Genomic DNA, 22,903 nt, shown 5'->3' on the forward strand with positions numbered 1-22,903 from the left:
GGGGTGTCCCAGCCCAGCACAGAGACCCCTGAGGGGCAGTGCGGGGCCTCCTGATACCCACAGGAGGGGCCACTCATGGGGCTGATCAGCGTGGGGTGCCAGGGTAGCATTCACACGAGATGGTGGATGCGTGTGTGGCCTCACTCCCCGTCCTAGCGCACGCCTTCAGGCTCTGGCAGCTGTCCACACCCGGCTCTCAGGCTTTCCCGAGGTCAAGGGGAGCTGCGAGGGCTGTGTGCCCCCTCCCTGGTGTCCGTGCTGGGGTCGTGCCTGGATGCTGCTGCAAGATCGCGGGGGACACGGGTCAGTGGTTGCTGTGTGGAAGCCTCGCGCTGTGGACGGTGGGCGTCATGGCTTCCCGCCCTCCGGTGGCAGCGCAGCCCAGACCCGCAGCACAGGGAGTTCCTCCTCATGCCTGTCCCCCTCACGGCCACACTGCTTCAGAACGTCGCCCTTGGAAATAGATTCATGCAGGCAGGTTGGCCTCTGGGAGCTTCTGCCTCACCCCCATTTGAGAGGAAAGGAGCATGTCCTGGACCTGGCTGGCCTACAGATGTGGCTGCAGAGGGGCCCCAGCGTGTGGGGTCAGCGCTCGTGGGGCCGGCCGCACGGCTTCCCCAGCTCCCTGTCCGCCTCCCTTTGGGGTGAGCTGAAGGGTCCGTACCCGCCGCCCTGTGAAGCCTGCTCTGCCACCAGCTCCCCGGCTGGGGCTGCTCCTGCCATCGCTCGGCGTGGAAATACGGAAGCGCCGAGAGACGAGATGCCCATCTGTTGCCCCCTTTCCTGTTGGAAGTGGTGCTAAGCGTTGATGAGACTGAACATGTGAACTAGAGACCGAAGTCCTGAGAGCATCCGCGTTGCTGACAGGACTGGGTGGGAACCAGTTTCCTTTCTCATGATGCACGACTGGGGTGTGTGCGACTCCCAGGGCCCGGCCCCCTCCTTGGAGGCAGCCCCGGACCCAGTCTACTCTTCCCCGGCCTCCCAGCGTGAGCTGCTCCACTGCGGGTTTGATCCAAGACGCCCGTCTTCTCCCCTCCCACCCGGAAAGCAGGTGCTCGGAGGGCCCAGCACGTCTGGTCCACGGCCGGTGTTCACCTGTGACCGGCATCGACAAGTGTCTCCAAGGTGTCCTGAGCAGCTGAGGACACAGGGGCTGAGCTGCAGGGCAGGGGCCCTGCCTTCTGTCCGGAGCTGGCGGCTCCGGTTGCTTTTGGGGACTGATGCGACGTCCAGAAACTCCAGCAAGAGCCCCTGGCTGCCGGGGAGCGCGTTCGTTTGAGGAGCGGCTCCCAGTTGGAAGGCAGGCGCGTTTCTTCCCTGGCCCGGCCCCAGGGGCGTTTGTAGTGATTTCAGTGGAGCCTTTGCAGTGTGAACTGTGCCCACTCTAGGGTGTGGCCCGCAGGGCAGGGGTGGCCGGCCGGCGCTTCATCTGAGGGCAGCAGCACATGTGGAGGAGGCCACAGCAAGGCGCACGGCACCCAGGGTGGTGGGGGTGTGAGAGCCCCTGCCTGCGACGGTCAATGTGTGGTGAGGGCAGCAAAGCCCCCAGCTCTGGGGGTGATGGCCCGTTGGCCGTGGGAGTGGCCGGGTGTTGCCGGAACCTGGGTCCAGGCAAATCTCGATGGCGGCCTGGCTGCTTGCCCGCAGCCCTGCCCCACCCGGCACCTCTCCCTGGGGCCCAGGATCTTGAACAGCCCCATCTGTCGTAGGCTGGCCCAGGGGTGGCCGGGGACCTTGGACCAGGCAGCAGGGAGTGGCTGAGCCATGCTGCACCCTGGGACCTCTGGCCTCCCGGCGAGGGTCAGATGCCCCGGGATGGGGTGGCTGCTGAGCCTGGACCACGTGGCTGGTCAGCACCACTCTGCCGTGGACTCGCTGGTGCTGAGGAGCCTGGGGGCGGGGTCTGCTGTCCGGGGCCAGAGCCCGGGACCATCCAGGAGAGGCCGTGCCCTCTGGGTGGACGTGCCGAAGGCAGGACTGCTCTGCTGCTGAGAGTCGCTTCCTGTGGCAAAGACCCAGGCGCTAGTGTTGGTGGAGCTCAGGCCCTTCGGGGTGAGTGCCTTCCCACGTACTGTGGGCTCTTGTGGAGCGGCTGGCAGGGGTGCAGCGTGGGTGCCCGTGGAGCCCCGAGACCTGCTGCCCAGACTCCTGCGTTGCGGAGCCTCGTGGCCAAGGCGGCTGTGGCCCTGTCGTTCGGGGCGCACTGCAGGGAGATGTGTCTGCCGTTCCTTTGGTCCCCCAGATGGAACCCCTCATCCTTGACAGCCCATTCCCTGACTGTGCCCGCTGTCCTCCTGCCTCAAGGGGCACGGGCCCCTGAGCTGCTGGTGTAGGCGCCTGAGCCCTCAAGAACGGAGCGGCCGTAGGACATGCTGTCCTGCAGTTCTCGGGGTGGGGAGCTCGAAGTCTGGGCCGTCCCCAGGGTGGGGTCCCGGCCTGGCTTCTGGTAGGGATGGGAGTCAGGGCTCACTCACTGTCGTGGGTGGGGGGAACCCTCCCTCAGGCTAGGGGGTCCCACCCACACACCGCTGGGCTCTTGGTTTCCTGTCTGGGGGCGTGGTTCTCGGGTACAACGCGGCAACCATGGGTACCCAGAAAAGCTGGGTGTCCCCTCCGCGGGCGGCTCTCCCTGTCCCTCCCCTGTATCCCCGTCCTGAGGCTGGTTTCGGGCAACCTGTCAGGGCTGCTGCCATGTGAAGGTGCCGTTGTCCCAGGTTGGGAGACAGACCTTGATAGGGTCTGAGACCTGCTCCCTGGCATGCGTGGAGCGCTGTGTGGCCGGGTTCACCTCCTCACTTGCACAGATTAGCAAGGTATGGGGAGCGTGTGGGGGGGGGGGGTGGCGCTGGCGAGGCGTGTGCATGCGTGTGGAGGTATCATCAAGCACACACGTCTGTGCAGAGCCTGGGCCGCCACCGTCCCGTGGGGCTCAGATGCCTCCTGTGCCCCCAGGGGCAGCCTGTGCTAATGCCCGCACGAGCTCACAGCTCACAGCGTCCCCCGGAATGGGGGAATTTTCCTCCCCTGTGCCTGGGGCAGGGCCGGGCATAAATTCCCACTCCCTCCCTCGGGGGCACCTGGGCCATGGCCCTTGTCATCTCCCACGTCTCCTCTGCCCGCTTCCCCCTCCCTGTCCTCCCTGCTCCCTCCCTCCCCCGCCTTCTCCATCCCTCTCCCCCTTCCATGGCCTCTGTTTGCCCCCAGGCTTCTTGATCCACCCCCTGCAGGTCCTGGGCTGGGTAAACTGTGACTTGGTGGAAGCAAGTCACCGCCCCTGCTCCACGGCACCCGCCCTCTGTGTGCCTCCGATGGGCTCGGGCCTCAGCACCCCTTTCAGAGGACCCGCAGGGCCCTGGGAGGGCAGCGGGCTGGGCTGAGGGGTGGTGGGTTGTTGCCCTGGAATTGGCCTGCCGGGACCCAGACAGGCATGCCCCAGGCGGGGTCTGGGGAGGGTGTCATCCTCATCTGGCCCTTCGTGCGCTCCTCCCTCTGGGTGGACGGTCCCTGCTTCCTCTCGGTGCCACGCTGGGCACACACCTCATGCTGGGCTGGAACAGGCCGCCCCTGCTGACTGACGCCTTGTCCTTGGGGGCCCTGCGTCCACGCTTCCCTGAGGCCAGAGCTCGGCTGCAGCCCTGTTTAAATCTGGGGTCACACTTCGAATGAGGGCAAGGAGCCCCCGCGAGCCCGCCAGAGTGTTGTTGGTGCCACATTCTCCACCTGAAACGGCCTGAGGCGGAGGAAGGAGCCAGGCAGAGGAATGAATGAATGAATGGGCCTGGGCAGAGGGCTCCAGGGCGGCAGGAGCAGCCCTGGGGGTTTTGCCCGCCCCACAGTCCCTGCAGAAGTGGCAGCTGGGGGATGGCACGAGGCTGGCCACCTGGTGCTAGGGTGTGCTCTGCTGCGGAGGCCCCCCCGGGCGCCGTCTTGGGGACACAGCCATCTCAGGGATGGCTTGCATGGCGTGTTTGTGAAAGACCCTGTCCCCGTAATTATGACACGGAGCCAGGACAGGGTGGGTGGACCCACGCCTCACCCAAGCAGGTGGGACCCTCGGCTTACCTCCAGGCCTGCTGCTTGCTGGGGAGCCCATGCTGTGCTTGGTGGCCCTTGTGGGGTCCCACTCCCAGGATCCCTCCCTGCTGTGGGCAAGGTGGGGGGGCACTGTCGTCCCAAAGCCCCAGAGAGGCCCTTCTGGAGACACTGCCCGGGGGCATCGCCTTCCTGGCCGCCTCTCTCTCCCTTCTCTTCGAGCCTCAGCGAGAGGGGCCTATGCTGCCCCTGCCTCCCAGGAGAGGCTCAGAGACTGTCACGCGGCAGCGCCAGGTGAGGCCTGTAGGGTCAGGGTCTCCCACAGGTGTGGCGGGAGGCTGACACAATGCCACAGCTGCTGCCAGGGTGGGGACAGACACGCCCACGCATCTGTGACAGGGCTGTGTGCTCACTGCCCCGGGGCAGGGCCTGTGAGGGGCATCGGAGAAGAGCAGGTGGGTCCTCCCTGAGCTCGTGCTTCAGGCCACACATCCCGTCTGCACCTGGCCTTGGTGTTCCTTCCTCCCAGCAGAGCCCAGCCCTTGTGGCCCCGCAGACTCCCCTCGGAGGCCCAGGGCTGCATCCTCACTCTGTGTCGGCTCTGCCCACATCAGATGCACGTAGTGGCGTCACCTTGGGGCACAGGGCAAGTGCCAGCCCTGAGCTGGCTGCACACGGCACTGTCTGTCTCCCCTACCCTCTCGGCTTTGGGGTTCTCGGCCAGGCTTCCCTACCCTGTTCTCTGCTCTCACCGTGGACGTGGGCAGAGCTCCTTGTTGGGGGCAGACCAGCCTGGGGTCCCGTTGTGAGCAGTTCTGCTGCTGAGCCTGGCTCCCACTCAAGCCCTCCCCTGCCCTCCCCACTGCCCAGGATTTGCCTGCTAAAGGGGAGACTCAGCAATGCCTGAGCCCTTTCTGCACAAGGGGCTCCCGTGCGGAATGCAGCTCAGGAGTCTGGGCCGTTGTCGCTGTCCTGTGTCCAACTTGTAGCCATGGGAGAGGCAGGTGTCTTGAGTGACCCTGGTTGACGTCCCGCTGACTGCTGGTGAGTGTGCTCTGTGTTCTGGGCACCCCGCAGCTGTGTTCACTGAGACCAGCTCTGCGCGCTCTCTAGCGCTGCCCGGGATGGAAGCCACCAGGACATGGTTCCTGACCCAGAGCATGGCCCGTCTACGTCGGGATGAGCGTAAATCACAGTGAGAGTCCAAAGGCCTCGACTGAGAACAGGCAACTATGCCCACGCTGGCTCCATCCGGATCCACACCCGTGGCCCACGCTGGTTCCGTTTGGATCCCCACCAATGTGATGGCGTTTGGATGTGTTGGGTTACATAAGATGCATCATCGTGATTCCTTTACTTGTTTCTTTTACTTTTTCGTGTGGCTGTCAGAGGACTAGAAATATCTGTGGCTCGCGTGATGCTCCTACTGGACAGGGTTCCTGTAAGCCAGGGAAGCGGGCGTTCCTTACGGGGCCTCTGCCCCAACTGCTCATCTCTGGTCATGCTCTGTGGGGGAGGCCTAAGCGGTGGGTGACTTGTGGGGTCACCCGGCTAGTCAGGGCTGATGCTGTTCAGTCCTGCCACGCCTCCTCCCTGGGAGCACAGGCAGTCCCAGGGGACTCGGCTGGTCTGACCGAAGCCCCCATCCCATACTGGTGGCGCTTGGCTCCACCGGCCTCTAGAGCAGTGTGCGCTGCGGGTCACTCTCAGGCTTGGGGAGCCCTGCCCAGCCCCCAACACACGCCCTGGGCGCCCACTGGCCTGTCTGCGCTGCAAGAACACGTCCCCCCAGCTCCACCCCAGCCGTTGGCTCCTGTGTCCAAGGGACTCAATTGGAAGTGAGGAGTTTGGTGTCAGTGGGTGAGAGCAGACCCGGGGGTGGAGGCTGCTGGTCACCTGCACAACCAGAATGCCAAGCGCACGCCCATCTTGGCCCAAAGCCTGGCCCGGCAGGTGAGCAACAGCCATGCTGGCATCTTCCCTGAACCTGACCAGGACTTCCCTCTTCTGAAATTGGACACGGCCGGCCTTTCTCTCCAGGCAACGCTCTCAGGCTAATTCCTCCCCCTCGGCCCGTGGGAGTAACACAGCCTCCCCAAGCACAGGCGTGCCCCCCTGGAGGCCTGGCCAACCTCCTGGGTCCCCGTCTCCTCCTGGGACCCTCCCCGGCCCCAGCAGCTTCTCTAGGGAGGCCCTCCCTCCAGAAGGCTCCAGAAGGGCATGTGGGTAGGACTGTGGTATCGTGCGGATCTGGTTTGGCTGCGTGGTGCCTGAGTGCCCTCCTGAGGCTGTCCCGCGTCCCGCGAGGGCCGCCCTCACACTCCGCTGTGCCCTTTCCCCACCTTTTTGCCTTTCCTTTGGTTAGACATCCCCTCGATCCTTTTTTTCTACAGTACAACAAAATCTTGGCGTTTTCTTTTCTCACCAAGGACAAAACCTGCTCTGAAGACAGCAGCTACAACCCTAAGGGAGGCTGATGGTCCCTGTGGGTTTTCTGGAGCAGAGACAGGGCGCTGGTTACGGGGTGGGAGGCTACCTGCAACCGGCTCCTGGCCCCGTGTGCCAGGGGCTGCAGATCTGCCGAGTCTGAGCCCTCGGCCCTGCGGGGACCCCTGGCCGTGGGAGCCCTGGGATGGGCACCGCAGGACACCTGCTGTGGGTCAGACACAGGCCCAGGGCCTTTCCTGCCCCAGGTCGCCGGTGCGGGGGACCCTCTGGGCCTAGTGTCTTTCCCACCCTGGGTCATCCACGCTGGGGGACCCTCTGGGGCCCAGGGCTTCGTTCCCATGAGTCATGCAGTTTCTTCTCTTTCTCTTTATTCTCTCTGTCTGTTTTTGTTGGTGTCGTGTGACTGTGACCAGCACGGCCGCCCTTCTCCGGCGTGGGTGCTGCCCTCCCTCCATGCCGCACCCTGCTCGCCGGCCACATGTGACGAGGCCTGGCCTTCAGCGCGGCCGCCGTCGCGGGGGCCATGGGGAGCTCCGCCTCCTCGCTGGCCGCCGAGACCGAGTCGGACCACGGCTTCCCTGGGGGACCGTCCTACCCGGGGCCTCCGGGAGCGGCCGGCTGGTGTAGGAGCGGCCCTGGGGGGCCCGTTTGGGGCAGCGCCCTGGTCACCCGGCAGCACCAGCCCCCACGTCCCCGGGCCCGAAGGTAAGCCGGTGGGGCAGGGCCCCGAGGGGCGGGAGCTGGCTGTGCTTGGCAGAGGGGCTTGCAGAGAACTGGAGTCCCTGCTCCTTAGCGTCCTCTGGCCACTCACTTCCGCCCAGGGGACGAGACCCCACAGGCTCGGGCGTTGCCCACTCTTGGACACCGGCCGCTCTCACGCGGGTCGCAGATGGTAGTGGGGTGGGGACGGCATGACCTGTTCCCTCTGATGCTTGTGCTGAAGCTGCTTCTGGAGCTTCTTGCTGGGGGGTGGGGGTGCCGACCGCAGGCCCGGGTGGTGCTGGAATGCGCCAAGAACGCTGGCTTGCTTCCCCTTGGATTGGGGGGACACTGCCCAGGCCCCCGTCCGTGTTTGTGTGGTGTCCCTGCTCTGATGTGGCTGCCTGCAGGGGAGCAGTGGGGCTGCAGGGCTGCACCGGCAGACCTTCACGGGCCGGCTCCCTCCAGCTGTGGCTGCAGCTGCCCACAGCAGGTGTCTCAGTCCAGGCTGCCTGTCAGTTCCCTCAGGTGCTGGGGTGACTGGTGTGGGGGTGGCTGGGCCCGGTGTCCTCTGCTCAGGTCTGGGAGGGCCGGGCCCCGATATCCCACCCCACGCTGATGTCCCTGCCTTCAATCCCTGTGTCCCCGCTGGTGCTCAGCAAACACTCAGGTCCGGACCTTGGGGCAGAGACGGGGTCATCCCTGCACGCTGGACGCTTGGGTTCTGCGGATAGCAGATGCCCTCCGCTCTCTCGAGGGCATCGAGACCGCAGCTGCTGCCACTTCGCACAGACACGGCTCGCTCGTGCAGGACGGATTCCTGGTGTCTGTGGACCCAGGCATGTCCTGGCTCCCCGGGAAGGCGGGCAGCAGGCAGGGTCCTGATGAGCGTGCAGGAGGGCTGGCCTCCTGGGGAGGCCTGAGCCCCGCACACAAGGCACCTGGGGGCAGTGGAGTGTGGGTCTCGTCCGTTCCTCTTGCAGGCCGAGCCGTTAGGGGCTGGAGGTTCAGAGGGCTGTGTTGGGAAGCGGGACCACAGCGGGGCCAGTGAGAGGCGGGAGTCACAGTGAATTATTAGAGTTTCCTCGGTTGGTGCGCGAATGACGCACTGGTGAACTTCTCCGCCTTTTCGCAGCAGCCTCGTTGAGACTTAACTTCCACTCTGTCAGCCGCACTGCTCGCAGGTGAACAGGCGGTGGCCTTACCCCCTCAGGGCCGTGCAGCCATCACAGCCCAGGTTACAGCATCTCCGTGTCCCCGAAAGATCCTGCTGTTTGTGGTCCCTCCCACCCCCCACCCCTGGCAGCCATCCTCTTCCTGTCCAGGGACTTGCCTTTTCTAGAAGTTCCACACACGCGGAATCACATCACATTGTTTTGTGTCTGGCTTCTCTCGCGGAGCGTCACGTTCCCGGGGTCCATCCACATTGTAGCATGTTTCTGCCTGTTCGTCTTTATGGCTGGGGCGCGTCCCGCCGTGTGGGGAGAACACACTGTTTATCCCCAGTTGACGGCATTTGGGTTGTTTCCACTCAGTTCCGTGAGTCCTACGCTGTGAACATCCGTGTCCAGGGCTTTGTGTGGACGTATGTCTTCATTTCCCTTGGGTTGGTTCCTAGAATGGAATTGCTGAGTTTTGTTGTAAATTCATGTTCAACTTTCTACGGAGCTGCCGGGCTGTTTTCCACGGCGGCTGTGCCATTTTGCATCCCACCAACAGTGCGGGGCCTCTGGTTTCTCCACGCCCTTGCCAGCCACGTTGCATCTGCCTTTGATCCCAGCAACCCTGCGGGAATGAGATGGTACCTCCTGTGCTTTGATTTGCATTTCCCTGGTGGCTGGTGGTGCTGAGCATCTTTTCGTCCACCCACACATGTCTTTTAATTCCCATTGTTTATTTCCTTAGGATAAATTGCCACGAGAAGCATTGCTGGGTCCCAGGGAGGGAGGCTGGACCGGGGCTAGAGGGCTGAGGTGGGACTGTGGGGTTGCTGGCAGCTCCTCAGAGCACCGAGGGGTGCGTGTGAGTGCTCATGTTGGGTCTCAGTTTGCTGTCCAGCCAGGCGGCCTGGTGAGTGGTGTTGCCCTTTCACCTTCCCGGCTCCTGCCAGGCTCTCCTAGTGGTGCAGCCACAGCAGGCTGGGTGAATCTGGAGGAAGTGCTGTTAGCGACCTTGAGGACTATGCCGACGCCCAGGCCAGAGATGGGGGAGCAGTTGGGGAGCTGGGCGCCGTGGGAGGCAGGAAGAGGGCGGCACTTACCACACCCTGCACACGGGCCCCGGCAGGACCCCCCACATCCATGCCTGGACACGTGGACACACACACATGGCACTCAGCCAGGCACATGCATGGGGACAGTCCACAGACCCCTCCCTGACTCTGACGGGCATGGGGCAGAAGGGCAGCCCCTGGCGCTCACTCGCCGAAGAGGCTCACGTCTGGGCCAACCTTCCTGACCAGGGCCGCCCTGTGCACTGATGACGCCAGGTGTGGCGTGTCTCACGTGCCCACCACCAGGCTGGGGCAGGGGCTCCAACAACCTTGGCACCAGTGGGGGGTCGGGTGGACACAGCCAGGCAGGGCCTCCACACCTCCTGGTGTGGCCTGCCCGGGAGCCCAGCCTCAGATCTGGTGGCCTGACTGAGGTCCTCCTGTGCGGACACCAGAGGGAAAGGAAAGGCTGCCTTCCCAGGACTGGCTGTGCCCGTGCAGGTGCCAGGCAGCCTGCACACTCCTGTGGGGCAGGCATGTCCTGGGCATGTGGACTTTAGGACGTGCCCGAGGGTGCCTCCACCACCTCCCTTGGGATTGGAGCCGAGTGTCAGCACTTGAGGATCTGTGAGGGCAAAGTGGGGTCAGACTTCTCTGGCCAGGTGACCTGCATCCTGAGGCAAGTGACGAGTCATCCTCATGAGCAGCCAGCCTCCCCGATGACGTGATCACACCTGTGTCTAGGCGCACAGGGCGATGGCTTCTGCACAGCGCTGTGCGTGGGGACTCTGCTCTTGACTCCGGGTCAACGCTGGTCTACCATCCGACCGTTGGTGGTGGTCTGGGTTTGCCTCCGGACAGCCTGGGGGTTTGAGGTCGCTGGGCCTTGTGAGTGTCTCGAGTCCTCGGCCCCCACCAGGCCCCACGGGTGTTCAGGATGGCTGTGAGGGGGACCCTGGGGTTGTGGAGGCCAGAACAGGTGAGCGCAGGGAGGCACAGGCACTGAGCCTCTAGCAGGCCAGCTCTGGTTCCCTGCTCCCTGACCAAGCCGCTTCTCCTCGGCCCACCCAGTGATGGGTGTGTATTGTGAGGTGCAGGTCCGTCGGTGAGCAAGCGCAGTGCCGCCCGCTGCCTGACCCAGGAGCCCTGCAGCCGTGCCACCACCGCCATCCCCAAAGCTGCCTTTCAGCCTAGGGGCCACCACTTCTGCCCAGCTGGGTCTGTCTCCCCAGTGCTGACTCTGAGTTTTAGTTACTGTTTTCAATTAAACTTTTGGGAACTCCAAATAGGATCTCCCTAATTCACCTTGTCCCCCAGGACGGCTGTGAAACCTGCCATGACCCCCGGCGTCCCAGGTGCTGGCCAGGTCAGGCTGGCTGGCGGGTCACGAGGTAAGCAGCACGTGGGCTGGGCTCCCTTTGTCCCTGGCGTTTGCAAGGCTCTCCTTGCTCCATGCGTCCAGGACCACCAGGGGCCTGGAGCTGAGGGCTCCTAGGAGGGCCGCGGGCCTACCTCTCCTGCACTGGGGGTCGGGGCCTGAGTCTTCTTCCTGGAGACCCTCCCAGGAGCGGGTGGTCCATGAAGGGTCAGACCAGCACTGTGGGCCCCCGCGACAAGGCTGGTGGGTTTGCAGGGGGAGTGACCATCCACTGAGCCTGGGGCCAGGGCAGAGGCTGCCCAGGACCCAGTGCATGCTGCACACATGTGCACATCTGTGTGTACACGCCGTGCCCCCAGCCTTGACCGTGGGCCCTTCTCTGAGTATGGAACAGCAGGGAGCATCCCGGTTGTCTCTAGAAGAATTTCTTAGACATTTTGGAGCGCAGAAGCCAAGGGCGAAGCTGACCTGGACCCAGCCCAGGCCCACTCTGTGGTGCCGGGCCCGCCCGCGTGGACGCTGTCCTCTGGCGAGGCCTCACGGGGCTCGTGAGCCCCAGCCGCACGGGCCAGGAAGGCGGTTCAAAGTCTCTGGGCCCCGGGAGCAGTCTGGTTCCTCGGGGGGCCTCTGTTTGTTTTTGAAGAGGCGAGTTTCCTTTCTTCCTGAACCAGAAGAGTCTGATTGGAACACGGCATTGGAAGCACCGGCTTTGTGCCTTGGTGTAAAGAACAATTGATTTTTCTGCCAGGCGTAGCAGCTACGATCAGTGTAGGAGGCTGTGTGTGGTGTGGAGTGTGGACACCCCCTGGCACCTAGGTTAGCCCTGAGAGGCGGATTGAGGGGCCAGCCCATCCCGCCTCCAGACCCCTGGCCCATCTTGGGCGGGGGGGAGTCAGGAACATCCCACCTGCCCTGGTGCAGAGGAGCAGAGGCCCAGCCAGGGAGAGATGGGCAGGCCCGGTGCCCAGGAGCCCACCCGGCAAAGGGGCCTGTGTTCCAGGCTCCCAGCGGCCAGCAGGACAGACCGTGCAGGGGACTGGCGGGTGGGAGGTGGGTGCCCTGCCCCCTCTGTGTGTCACCAGCAACGTCTGGGAGCCAAGTGCAGCTCCCCCAGCTCTGACTTCCCCAGCCAGTCCTTCAGCCCTGCCCACTCTGCCCTCCACACACCCGGCCTGCTGCCATGCCACAGGCCAGGCAGCTTGGAGACACCGTGTCCTCGATGGCCATCTCTGGGTCCAGGCCCCCGGCTGTGTCTGACAGCAGCCCTCTGCCCCCCAGTGCACAGCCAGAGCTTCCTGGGACAGGAGCTTCAGGTGGGTGCAGCCCACCTTGAGTGTTGCCAGCTTTGCAGCCACAGACAGGCACCTTCCCCAGCCGTCACCACCCACCCCGAGAGGGTCGTGTCCTGCCGCACACGGGGACGCCCTCAAGGTGTGGCCAGCACTTCAGGACAGGCTGGTGGTCATGGTGGCCCTGCCCCTTCTCCCATCTTCTCTGACCTCAGACCGTCTCCTCAGGCTGGGCAGCCTGCCCTCCACCCTCCCCGCAGCCCCGTGGGCTGCCAGGTGCAGAGCCAGCCTTGCCTGCTGGGCCCCCCACCTCAGCGCACGCTGAGAGAGCAGGACGGGGTGTGCCTGTTGCCACAGGACACGGAGCTGCCTCCGTGAGCCTCCGCCGGGCCGGGCTGGGCCACAGTGGTTTGGGTTGGTGGTAGGCAGGCGAGTCCAGAGCATCCCTCTTTGACCCACCTGTGCCCAGGGCTGGCCACCAGAGGGGCCGCTGAGATGCAGGTGGATCACCACCCACAGTCCCGCCAGGAGGCTGTGTTGTGGCTGGAGTTGGTCAGTCCCAGGGCCTTGGCCTGGGACAAAAGGCCTCAGGACTGAGCCTGTGTCCTCAGCCCGGCAGGAATGTCCCTGGGAGCAGGCCAGGAGCACTGCCAGGTATGCCTTTCCTGTTCCGGTGCCTTCAGCCCCTCAGCACACGTCAGAATAGACCCCTGCCTGGGGTCCTGGAAACACCAGACCCAGAGAGCCAGCGCCTGCCCCAGCTCACAAAGACGGGCAAGCAGGAGAGACGCAGCTTGGCTAGGCAACCCAGCGGGTGGCCCTGAGTCCGGTGTGACCCTGCTCCTCACTGAGAGAACCATTGATGCTTCCCTCCCCCTCACGCACTCACGTTTCTTTTGAGATGAAATTCACAAAGCTAACCATTTCAGAGTGGACAACTCAGTGGTGTTTAGTGAATTCACAGCGTGCAGCCCTCACCTCTGCCTAGTTCCATGTCACGTTCATCACCCCGAAGGCAAACCCACGCCTACTGTGCCCTGGCTCCCCGCCCCGGGCACCACCCGTCCTTCTGCCTTTATGGATTTGCCTGTCTGAGCATTTCATATAAATGGAGTCACTTAGCATGTTTTCAAGGTTCATCCACGTTGTAGCGTGTCCACATTTCGTTCATTCTTATAGCTGTGTAATATTCCACATCTTGCATATCTGTTTATTCATTGATGGACATTTGGGTTGTTTCCACTCCTTGACCATTGTGAATAGATCTGCTACGAACGCATGTGTACGTGTTTGTTAGAGTCCCGGTTTTCAGTTCTTCTGGGTGCGTACCTCGGGGTGGAGTTGCTGGGTCATGTGGTAATTCTGTCTGACTTTTTGAGGAACTGTTTTCCACAGCGGCTGCACCATTTTGCGTTCCTGCTGGCATTGTCGGGGCCTCTGGTTTCTCCACATCCTCGCCAACACTGCGACCATCTGCACTTCTGATTCTGGGCCCCCTGGGTGGGAGGGGTGCCTCCTGCGGGTGGGTTTGCGTTTCCCTGATGGCTCGTGCTGTCACGCGTCTGTCCACATGCTGATCGTCCAGGTGTGTCTGTTCCCTGGAGAGATGTCTGCTCAGAGCCTCTGCCCATTTTGAGTTGGGTTGTTTGTCTTTCGTTGAGTTGTGGGAATTCTTTATACGTTCTGGATATTAGTCCTTTCTCAGACATACGATTTGCAAATGCTTTCTCCCATTCCGTGGGCTTTTTCACTTTCTTGATGACATCCTTTGAAGCCCAGAAGTTGCTCATTTTGAAGTCTGATTTTTTTTCTTTATTTGCTTGTGCGTTTGGTGTCGTCTCTGATAACCCATTGCCAGATCCAAGCTCATGAAAATTTACCTGTGTTTCCTTCTTCTTAGAGTTTTATAGTTTTTGTTCCTATGTTTACGTCTTTCATCCATTTTGAGTTAATTTTTGTATGTGGTGTGAGGGCCCAGCTTCATCCTGTAGCGTTTAGATCCGGTTGTCCCAGCACCATTGTTGAAGGGACTGTCCTGTGGCGCCTTGTCAGAAATCATTGGCCCGTACATGCCAGGTTCACTTCTGGGCTCTCCATTCCATTCCGCTGGTCATAGAGCCCACAGCCAGATGTATACCACCCTGTCTTCATTTTCTGCCTCTTTTTTGAGATTGTTTTGGCTCCCTGGGGGCCCCTGCAATTTGATATGAATTTTAGAATTGGGTTTTTCCATTCCTGAAAGAGAAAAAAAGGCCACTGGGGTGTTGATGGGGCTTCACCGACTCTGTGGATCACTCTGGGTGCAGTCATGAGCCCGGGGTGTCTCTCCGTTTGTTTGGGTCTTTAATTTTTTTCAGCAGTGTGTTGTAGTTTTCAGGGCACAAATCTTTCTCCTCCCTAGTTAAGTTTCTTCCTAGGTATTTCATTACCTTGGAAGCTGTTGTAAGTGATGTTGTTTCCTTAGTTTCCTTTTCAGATTCTTCATTGCTGGCATAGAAGCAGTACTGACTTCTGTGTGTCCATCCGCTGCCCCATGACGTTGCTAAATTCGTTTTTTAGCTCCAGTGGGTTTTTTGTGGATTCTGGAGCTTTTCTGTGCAGGGCCTCACGTCATCTACAAACACACAGTTCTGCCTCTTCTTTCCCAGCTGGAGGCCGGTCCTCTCTCCTGGCCCGTTGCCCTGGCCGGACCCCCAGGATGTGCTGACGCAGCGGAGGGCCTGGTCCTGGGAGGAAAGTGCTCAGTCTCTCACTGTTGGGTGTGGGTTTTTGTAGACACCTGTTACCCTGTCCAGGAAGTCAGCCCCCACTCTTTCCTGGAACTGACAAGACTCCCGCTACACCAGGGCCCCGTGGCCACCAATGTAGTGTGGCTCAGCCCCATCCCTCTGTCCCCACAGGTCCACCCCTCTGGAAAGGGTCTGAGGACAGAGCTGTGGGATCCCTCAGAGGCCTTGGGGGGCCTCTCCCTCCTTAGAGTCCTCGAGCCCCTCACAGGCTGCCCTCCTGAGCCTGGCGTCATCACAGCCCAGAGGGCACAGATCCCTTTGGCTCGACCCCCTCATCCCAGGCGGAGGCTTGGGCCCCCATCCTGCAGGCCTGCACTGACCGGGGCCTTCCCTTGCAGCCACACGCACTCGCCCGGGTCCATGGCCGCGGTTGGGGAGTGGTCCTGTGTGCGCTGCACCTTCCTGAACCCAGCCGGCCAGCGCCAGTGCTCCATCTGCGAGGCCCCCCGGCAGAAGCCCGACCTTGACCAGATCCTGCGGCTCAGCGTGGAGGAGCAGAAATGGCCGTGTGCCCGCTGCACCTTCCGGAACTTCCTGGGCAAGGAGGCCTGCGAGGTGTGTGGCTTTGCCCCAGAGCCCGTGCCCGGCGCCTCCCTGCTGCCTGTCATCAATGGGGTCCTGCCCAAGCCACCCACCGTCCTGGTGGAGCCCAAGGGCAGCTGCAAGGAGGAGGCAGGTCCAGCGCGGACAGCGGGGCTGGCGGCCGTGGAGCCGCCCGGGGGGGCGGCCGGAGGAGGAGGAGGAAGAGGGGGCGGCAGAGCCTGGGAGCGGCTGGGCCTGCCAGCGCTGCACGCTGCACAACACGCCAGTGGCCAGCTCCTGCTCTGCCTGCGGGGGCCCCCGAAAACTCTCGCTGCCCAGGATCCCTCCTGAGGCCCTGGTGGTCCCTGAGGTCCTGGCCCCTGCTGGCTTCCACGTCACACCCACCCCACCCCAGCCTGGGGAAGGCACGGAGGCCGACCCTCCCTCTGCATGTGCCCAGGATTCCCCGCGGGGGCTGCCCTTCAGCCCCTTCTCGCCCACCCTGCAGAACAACCCTGTGCCTCGCAGCCGCCGCGAGGTCCCCCCCCAGCTGCAGCCACCAGTGCCTGAGGCTGCCCAGCCCTCACCTCCCGCAGGCTCCAAGGGGCCCCTCCAGGGCCCAGGGTGGGCCGGGGCCGGCGCCTCCCGCCTGGCAGAGCTGCTGTCGGGTAAGCGGCTGAGCGTGCTAGAGGAGGACGTGGCCGAGGGCGGCCCCGCATCGCGTCGGTGTGGCTCCTGCTCAGCACCCAGCCCCGCGAGCCCTGCCCGCTGTGAGGCCTGCGGCTCCACGCCAGGCAACGATGTCATTGACCTGGCTGGTGACACCGTGCGCTACACGCCAGCCAGCCCCTCCAGCCCCGACTTCACTACCTGGTCGTGCGCCAAGTGCACACTCAAGAACCCCACAGCGGCCCCCAGGTGCACGGCCTGTGGCTGCTCCAAGCTGCACGGCTTCCAGGAGCACGGCGAGCCCCCAGACTGTGGTGCCGACAGGCCTGGCTCCTGCTCAGCCCACAAGGCCGGCCGGCCTGTCCCCACGGCACCACCTGAGCGCCCAGGCCAGTGGGCCTGCCCCGCCTGCACTCTGCTCAACGCACCCCGGGCCAAGCACTGCGCTGCCTGCCACACCCCGCAACTCCTGGTGGCCCAGCGACGGGGCGCTGCTCCCCTGAGGCGCAGGGAGAGCATGCATGTGGAGAAGCGGCGGCAGACAGACGAGGGCGAGGCCAAGGCCCTCTGGGAGAACATCGTGGCCTTCTGCCGGGAGGTGAGTCCTTGGCATGGTGGTCCGCACTCGCCTCCCCCGGCCCCTGATCAAGGACTTCCTCTGCCTCTTCTGAACCCCGTGGGACCTTCTCTCTTGGAGAGAGGGGCAGCACTGTCCTCCCCAAGCTCTGAGCCCCAGCCTGGCCCTGAGCTGGGTTGGGCCTCCAAGTTACCCCTTGCCTGAGTGTGGCTGGTCCCCACTGCCTGTGTGTTGCCCCTTCTTCCTCTGTCCTGAGGGTCTGTGACCCCGCAGTCTGTGGTCCTGACCCCTCCCAGGCGTGACTTCCTGTTGACAGTGAAGCCAGAGGGAGGCTGGAGTGGCGCTTTTCCGGCGTGAGACCCTGCTGGCACTCAGGGTCGGGACGCTCCCTTGGGCTCGTCTGCCCCTGGAGCTGCAGAAGGCTGAGCTCAGGGAAGGGTCACCCCCAGGGTCAGCTGGAGGGGCTATGTCCCCACTGCCCCATCACTGCCAGCAGCCCACCCTGACAGCTCATCCGAGGGCTTGAGTTCTGGCTTCCTTGTCCCACCAGGTACCCCACCTCTTTTCCTGGGGCCTTCAGTGCAGCGGGCTGTGGGCTGGGCGTGGGTGCCACCCAGGTTCGCTGTCCCCAGCACCCACACCCCTTCAGCCTCCAGGCTGGGGGCTGCGCCTCCCGCTGACCTGTCGCCAGCTGGTAGTGTCCTGGTTGGCTGCGGTCCCCCATGTTCTCGCAGGCCCGTGTGGGTCACACAAGGCCGTGGCTGAGCCCTGCACACACTCACCCCCTTTCTTCTGGGGCTCAGGCAGCTTTTCCGGGGTACTCCCTTGGGCGGTGGGCCACCGGGCCCAGCCTGAGCACGCACCCGTGGTGTCTGCAGAACAGCGTGAACTTCGTAGACGACAGCTTCCCCCCTGGGCCCGAGTCTGTGGGCTTCCCCGCAGGCGACAGTGTCCAGCAGCGCGTGAGACAGTGGCTGCGGCCCCACGAGATCAACTGCTCCGTCTTCAGGGACCACAGTGTCTCATGGTCCGTGTTCCACACGCTCCGGCCCTCAGACATCCTGCAGGGGCTGCTGGGGAACTGCTGGTGAGTTGGGGCGCCCGCTCAGGCCGGGTGGTGCGTGGTCCAGCTGCATTCACCACGCGGCCCCTGGCTCTGCGCAGGTTCCTGAGTGCGCTGGCGGTGCTGGCCGAGCGGCCCGACCTCGTCGAGCGGGTGATGGTCACGCGCAGCCTGTGCGCGGAGGGCGCCTACCAGGTGCGGCTCTGCAAGGATGGCACGTGGACGACGGTGCTGGTGGACGACATGCTGCCATGCGACGAGGCTGGCTTCCTCCTCTTCTCACAGGTGGTGGGGCGGGCAGCGGACGGCGCGGGGTGGGCACGGGGCGGGTGGCAGCCGGCCCTGCAACTCCAGCCCCTCCCCGCAGGCTCAGCGGAAGCAGCTGTGGGTAGCCCTCATCGAGAAGGCGCTGGCCAAGCTGCACGGCTCCTACTTTGCCCTCCAGGCAGGGCGCGCCATCGAAGGCCTGGCCACACTCACCGGCGCCCCCTGTGAGAGCCTGGCGCTGCAGGTCAGCTCCACTAACCCCCGAGAGGAGCCCGTTGACACTGACCTCATCTGGGCCAAAATGCTGAGTTCTAAGGAGGCTGGGTAAGAGGGGCGGGCGCTGTGGTGGGCAGCGGTGTTGGGCAGAGAGGCGAGGCGAGGGGATGGCCGGGCCGGGGCCTGGAGCGGTGGGAGAAGTAAGGGCGAGCGCTCTCTGACCCACACCCTGCATTCACAAGATGTTTCTGGCATGGGTTGACCAGAGCGAGGAGGCCTGGCTGGCAGCCCTGTCATTGCTCACTGCTGGGCCGGCAGTCCCACCTGCCCAGGAGGGGTGGGGAGCAGGCAGGATGCAGCCATTGACCTGCACCATCCTGACTTGGGCCTGTGATGCCATGTGGAGCCACGGGGAGTGAGCCCCACGGGAGGCACCCGATGGGAGTAGGGGGTGCCTGCCGAGACCCAGCACACACTGGCCAGCGTGTCTGTGGGGAGGGCGTGGAAACCTAGACCTGGAAGGGCCAGCTCACTGGTGCCGAGACCCTGCCCTCAGCTGATACTGGGCAGTAGTGCTGCCCCACCCCCTTGGGGAGCCGGACCCTGAGCTGGCAGGACCAGCCAGCGCCAGGAACCCTCCAGGGCCCAGGCTTGCCCATCTCCCAGCCCAGGCCCTCTGAGTTCGTGGGCCGGGCCAGCACTTCTCGAGTCCCATGTGTCTCCTCTGCATCCCCAGGATCCGCCCTCCCCAAAGGCCCCCAACCCCACCCCCGTGTTGCCCCTTCCTGCCCCAGGGCAGGGCCAGAGCCAGCGGGGGCCCCTGGCAGCTGAGCCCCTGCCCTGGTCAGTGAGGCTGATGTGCCCGCACAGGTTCCTCATGGGCGCCTCCTGTGGGGGGGGCAACATGAAGGTGGATGACGCCATCTACGAGAGCCTGGGCCTGCGCCCACGCCACGCCTACTCCGTGCTCGATGTCCGCGACGTCCAGGGCTCCAGGTAGGGGCCGAGCCAGGCGGGGCAGCGGGGGGTGTGGATGTGTGGTGGAAGCTGTGGAGGCCTGGTCATGGCCTCGGCCTTGTGGTCCACAGGCTGCTGCGCCTCCGGAACCCGTGGGGCCGCTTCTCCTGGAATGGCAGCTGGTCAGATGAGTGGCCACACTGGCCGGAGCACCTGCGAGGCGAGCTCATGCCCCATGGCAGCAGCGAGGGCGTCTTCTGGATGGAGTATGGCGACTTCATCAGGTAGCTGGGTGCTGCAGGGCCGGGTGCCCGGTCTGCCGCACCTGCCCCCTGCCCCAGCTGCCCTCACCTCGGCCCCCCTGACCTGTCTCTGCCCCATACATGGCAAGTTCTTCCCTGGGGAGCCCAGCCTGTCCCTCCCACCGCCCCAGGGCCTGGGCCATCCCGGGATCTAGGTCAGCACAGGGTCGCAGGGCTCTGCCCTTTCTGGCTCATTCTTGGGACCTGGCACCCCCTGGTGGTGTCCACGGGCAACAGGCGGGGCCGGGGCTTCCGGGCCAGTCCCAGGAGATGCAGAGGGCGTCGAGGGGCGGGGCTACGGGAGGCACCCCACGCCTGCCGGGGTCACTGGGCGCCCTGTTGGTCCGTAGCCAGAGTCGGGGCTGCTCAGTGGGGCCGCCCTTTCGCCATCCAGGTACTTCGACTCCGTGGACATCTGCAAGGTGCACTCGGACTGGCAGGAGGCGCGCGTGCAGGGCTGCTTCCCCAGCTCGGCCAGCGGGCCCGTCGGGGTGACGGCACTCACCGTGCTGGAGCGCGCGTCCCTGGAGTTCGCGCTCTTCCAGGAGGGCGGCAGGTGGGCGGGGCCGAGGGCCGGCGGGTGGGCGGGGCCCCCTCCCCGCGGGCGGGGCGCCAGGTGACCACTTGTCTGCCGCAGGCGCGCGGACGCGGTGGACAGCCACTTGTTGGACCTGTGCGTGCTGGTGTTCCGCGCGTCCTTCGGCAGCGGCGGTCGCCTGAGCCTGGGCCGCCTGCTGGCCCACAGCAAGCGTGCCGTCAAAAAGTTCGTCAACTGTGACGTGATGCTGGAGCCCGGCGAGTATGCCGTGGTGTGCTGTGCCTTCAACCACTGGAGCCCCGCTGCACCCGGACCCCCGGCCAGCGCGCACGGTGACGCCTGGGCCACTGCTGCCCCGCCCTGGCCACTGTGGCCCCTCCCCACCCCACCCCACCCCGGCCACTGCTGCCCTGCCCCAGCCACTGTTGCCCCCGCCACTGACACCCCCCCCCCGACTCACTCCCCCCACAGCCTCCAGCCCCTCAGCCGGGGTCCCGCGCTGCGCCCCAGAGCCACCCGGCCACGTGCTGGCCGTGTACAGCTCGAGGCTGGTCATGGTGGAGCCGGTGGAGGCCCAGCCGACCACGCTGGCCGACGCCATCATCCTGCTCACGGAGAGCCGGGGCGAGCGGCACGAGGTTGGGGTGGGTGGGGGAGGGGGGTCGGGGGGAGGAGAAGAGGGAAGGGCCGTGGGGAGGGGTGGGGGAGGGGGAGGCCCCGCCCAGCCCGCGCCTGCGCTGTGTGTCCAGGGCCGCGAGGGCATGACGTGCTACTACCTGACGCACGGCTGGGCGGGGCTGATCGTGGTGGTGGAGAACCGGCACCCCAAGTCCTACCTGCACGTGCAGTGCGACTGCTCGGACAGCTTCAACGTGGTGTCCACGCGCGGCAGTCTGCGCACCCACGACAGCGTGCCACCCCTGCACAGGTGGGCCCCGCCCCCACCCTTCCGGCCCCTTGGCCTCCGCTGGCCCTCACCGGCCCCCTCCCCCAGGCAGGTCCTGGTGATCCTGTCCCAGCTGGAGGGCAACGCCGGCTTCTCCATCACCCACCGCCTGGCGCACCGCAAGGCGGCCCAGGCCTTTCTCAGCGACTGGACGGCCTCCAGGGGCACCCACAGCCCCCCACTCACGCCCGAGGTCGCTGGCCTGCACGGGCCCCGGCCGCTGTGACCACCCTGCCCTCACCTGCCTGCTCCCCATGCGCACTTTACAAGGGAGACCCCAGCAGAGGACGCTTGAACCAGAATCTCAGGACCCCACCCAGGGAGCTGCCAGCCGAGGGGCACAGCTTCCCCTGGGCCTTCCTTCCTGTCCCTCCTTCCTGTCCCGGGCCTCCCAGCCACCAAGCAGAATACCTCGAACCCACCTCTAGTGCATAGGGGCTGTGCACCAGTTCCTCTGACCCACCCACCTCGAGGTTAGGTTCAGATCACCAGTGCCGCCGAAGTGAGGCTGTCCCTTCCCGGTGGGCCTGGGGCCTCCTGCCTGAGTGAGGTGGTCAAGAGCCCCCTTCACAAAACCAAATCCCGCAGGTGAAAGGCCAGGACCCCAGGGTGAGCAGGGACCACCCCCATCTGTGGGGGTCAGGCTAGGGTCCTGGGGTGAGCAGGGACCACCCATTTATGAGAGTCAGAGTCCAGGACCCTGGGGTGAGCAGGGACCACCCTCCTCTGTGGGGGTCAGGCTAGGGCCCCAGGGTGAGCAGGGACCACCCCCTCTGTGGGGGTTAGCTAGGGCCCCAGGGTGAGCAGGGACCACCCCCTCTGTGGGGGTCAGCTAGGGCCCCGGGTTGAACGGGGACCACCCCTCTGAGGAGGTCAGGCTAGGGCCCCGGGATGAACAGGGACCACCCCTTGTGGAGCACAAGGTCAGGAGCCTTCTCTCCCTGGCTTGCCCCCAGAGCCCATCTCCCCCCCAAGAGGCAAGCAGGGCTCCCTGGAGTCCCAGCAGTGTGTCCCAGGAGACAGGTGCCTGGCGACCATGGGCTCTGGGCGGGGATGGGGAGGGTCCCAGCTGCCCTTCTGGCGACACTATGCAATTCCTGGAGCATTCGCCAGGATCGAAGCCATGCCCTGGAGGCTGCGGGTCGAGAGCTGCAGGTCGGGGCCAGGCCCACCCTGCCTTGTGCTGAGTATGTTCGTCCTCAGCACCACCTGACCTCTGCCAGGAGGACCCAGGTCCAGCAGAAATCCTTGGCCAGCCCTGTCCAGGCACACACAGGGCACGGCCCCTCTCCCGCCCCAGAGGCCCAGGGAGCTGAGCCGCTACAAGCTGTCCTGCCCGCAGCTGCTGTCGGGCCAGAGTCCTGCATCTGCCCCACTTCCTGGGGGCCCGCCCAGCCTCACTGCCCACAGCCCCTCACTTCCCCTGGGGCCTGCGGGGTTTTGACACCTGGAGAAACCCCGGGAAGCACTACCCTCCCCTTTGGGCCTCCTTTATATTTCCCTCTTTTAGTCTGAGCTGTGAATATTTTTAACCTTGTACATATGGCCAGCTCTTCCAACACAGAGACTATTTTATCAATTGGCCCCTTCCCTGTAGGGTGATTCTCCATGGGTGTTTCCAGACTCAGGCTCCGACGGACCAAATAAAAATGTTTTGTTTTGTAACAATGCCTCCTCGTTTGTCTGTCGCCTCCTCCCAGGGTCTGCAGCCCCACGCCTCCCCTCCACAGGCAGAGCTGTGCTGGGGGCACCCAGGCCAGCCTGGTGACAGCGCCTCAGTGGGGGCTGGCTTGCGGGTGCCCAAGGTCAGCCTCACGAGGAGACTTGGGGTGTCCTGCTTGCTAGCGGCCTGCGCCCAAGGGAGGACTGGGCATCCAGGCTGGGCAGGGGCTTGGGCCAGACCCTGCGATGGCCAGCAGGCTGGTCCCCAGCAGCCCCAGCGCCACGCAGACAGAGGGATGGGCGTCTGCACAGCCCTTCCTGCCTGCGTTGGGGT

General features: G+C 64.5%; 1 protein-coding gene across 1 annotated transcript in view; it reads left to right on the forward strand.

Moving 5' to 3' along the window:
* CAPN15 (calpain 15) overlaps positions 1–22,572 on the forward strand; it is a 25,433-nt gene extending 2,861 nt beyond the window's left edge. The window contains 13 exon segments of the mRNA XM_046666543.1: positions 10,712–10,785; positions 15,189–15,572; positions 15,574–16,639; positions 17,497–17,705; positions 17,783–17,966; positions 18,049–18,272; positions 19,035–19,160; positions 19,253–19,405; positions 19,818–19,979; positions 20,061–20,293; positions 20,433–20,599; positions 20,711–20,889; positions 20,956–22,572. Coding sequence (XP_046522499.1) covers positions 15,211–15,572; positions 15,574–16,639; positions 17,497–17,705; positions 17,783–17,966; positions 18,049–18,272; positions 19,035–19,160; positions 19,253–19,405; positions 19,818–19,979; positions 20,061–20,293; positions 20,433–20,599; positions 20,711–20,889; positions 20,956–21,133 — 3,243 coding nt within the window. The 5' untranslated portion in view covers positions 10,712–10,785; positions 15,189–15,210 and the 3' untranslated portion in view covers positions 21,134–22,572.
* Positions 22,573–22,903: the final 331 nt, after the last annotated feature.

The sequence above is a fragment of the Equus quagga genome, chromosome 7, assembly GCF_021613505.1.
Source record: "Equus quagga isolate Etosha38 chromosome 7, UCLA_HA_Equagga_1.0, whole genome shotgun sequence".
In the NCBI taxonomy this organism is placed as follows: domain Eukaryota; kingdom Metazoa; phylum Chordata; class Mammalia; order Perissodactyla; family Equidae; genus Equus; species Equus quagga.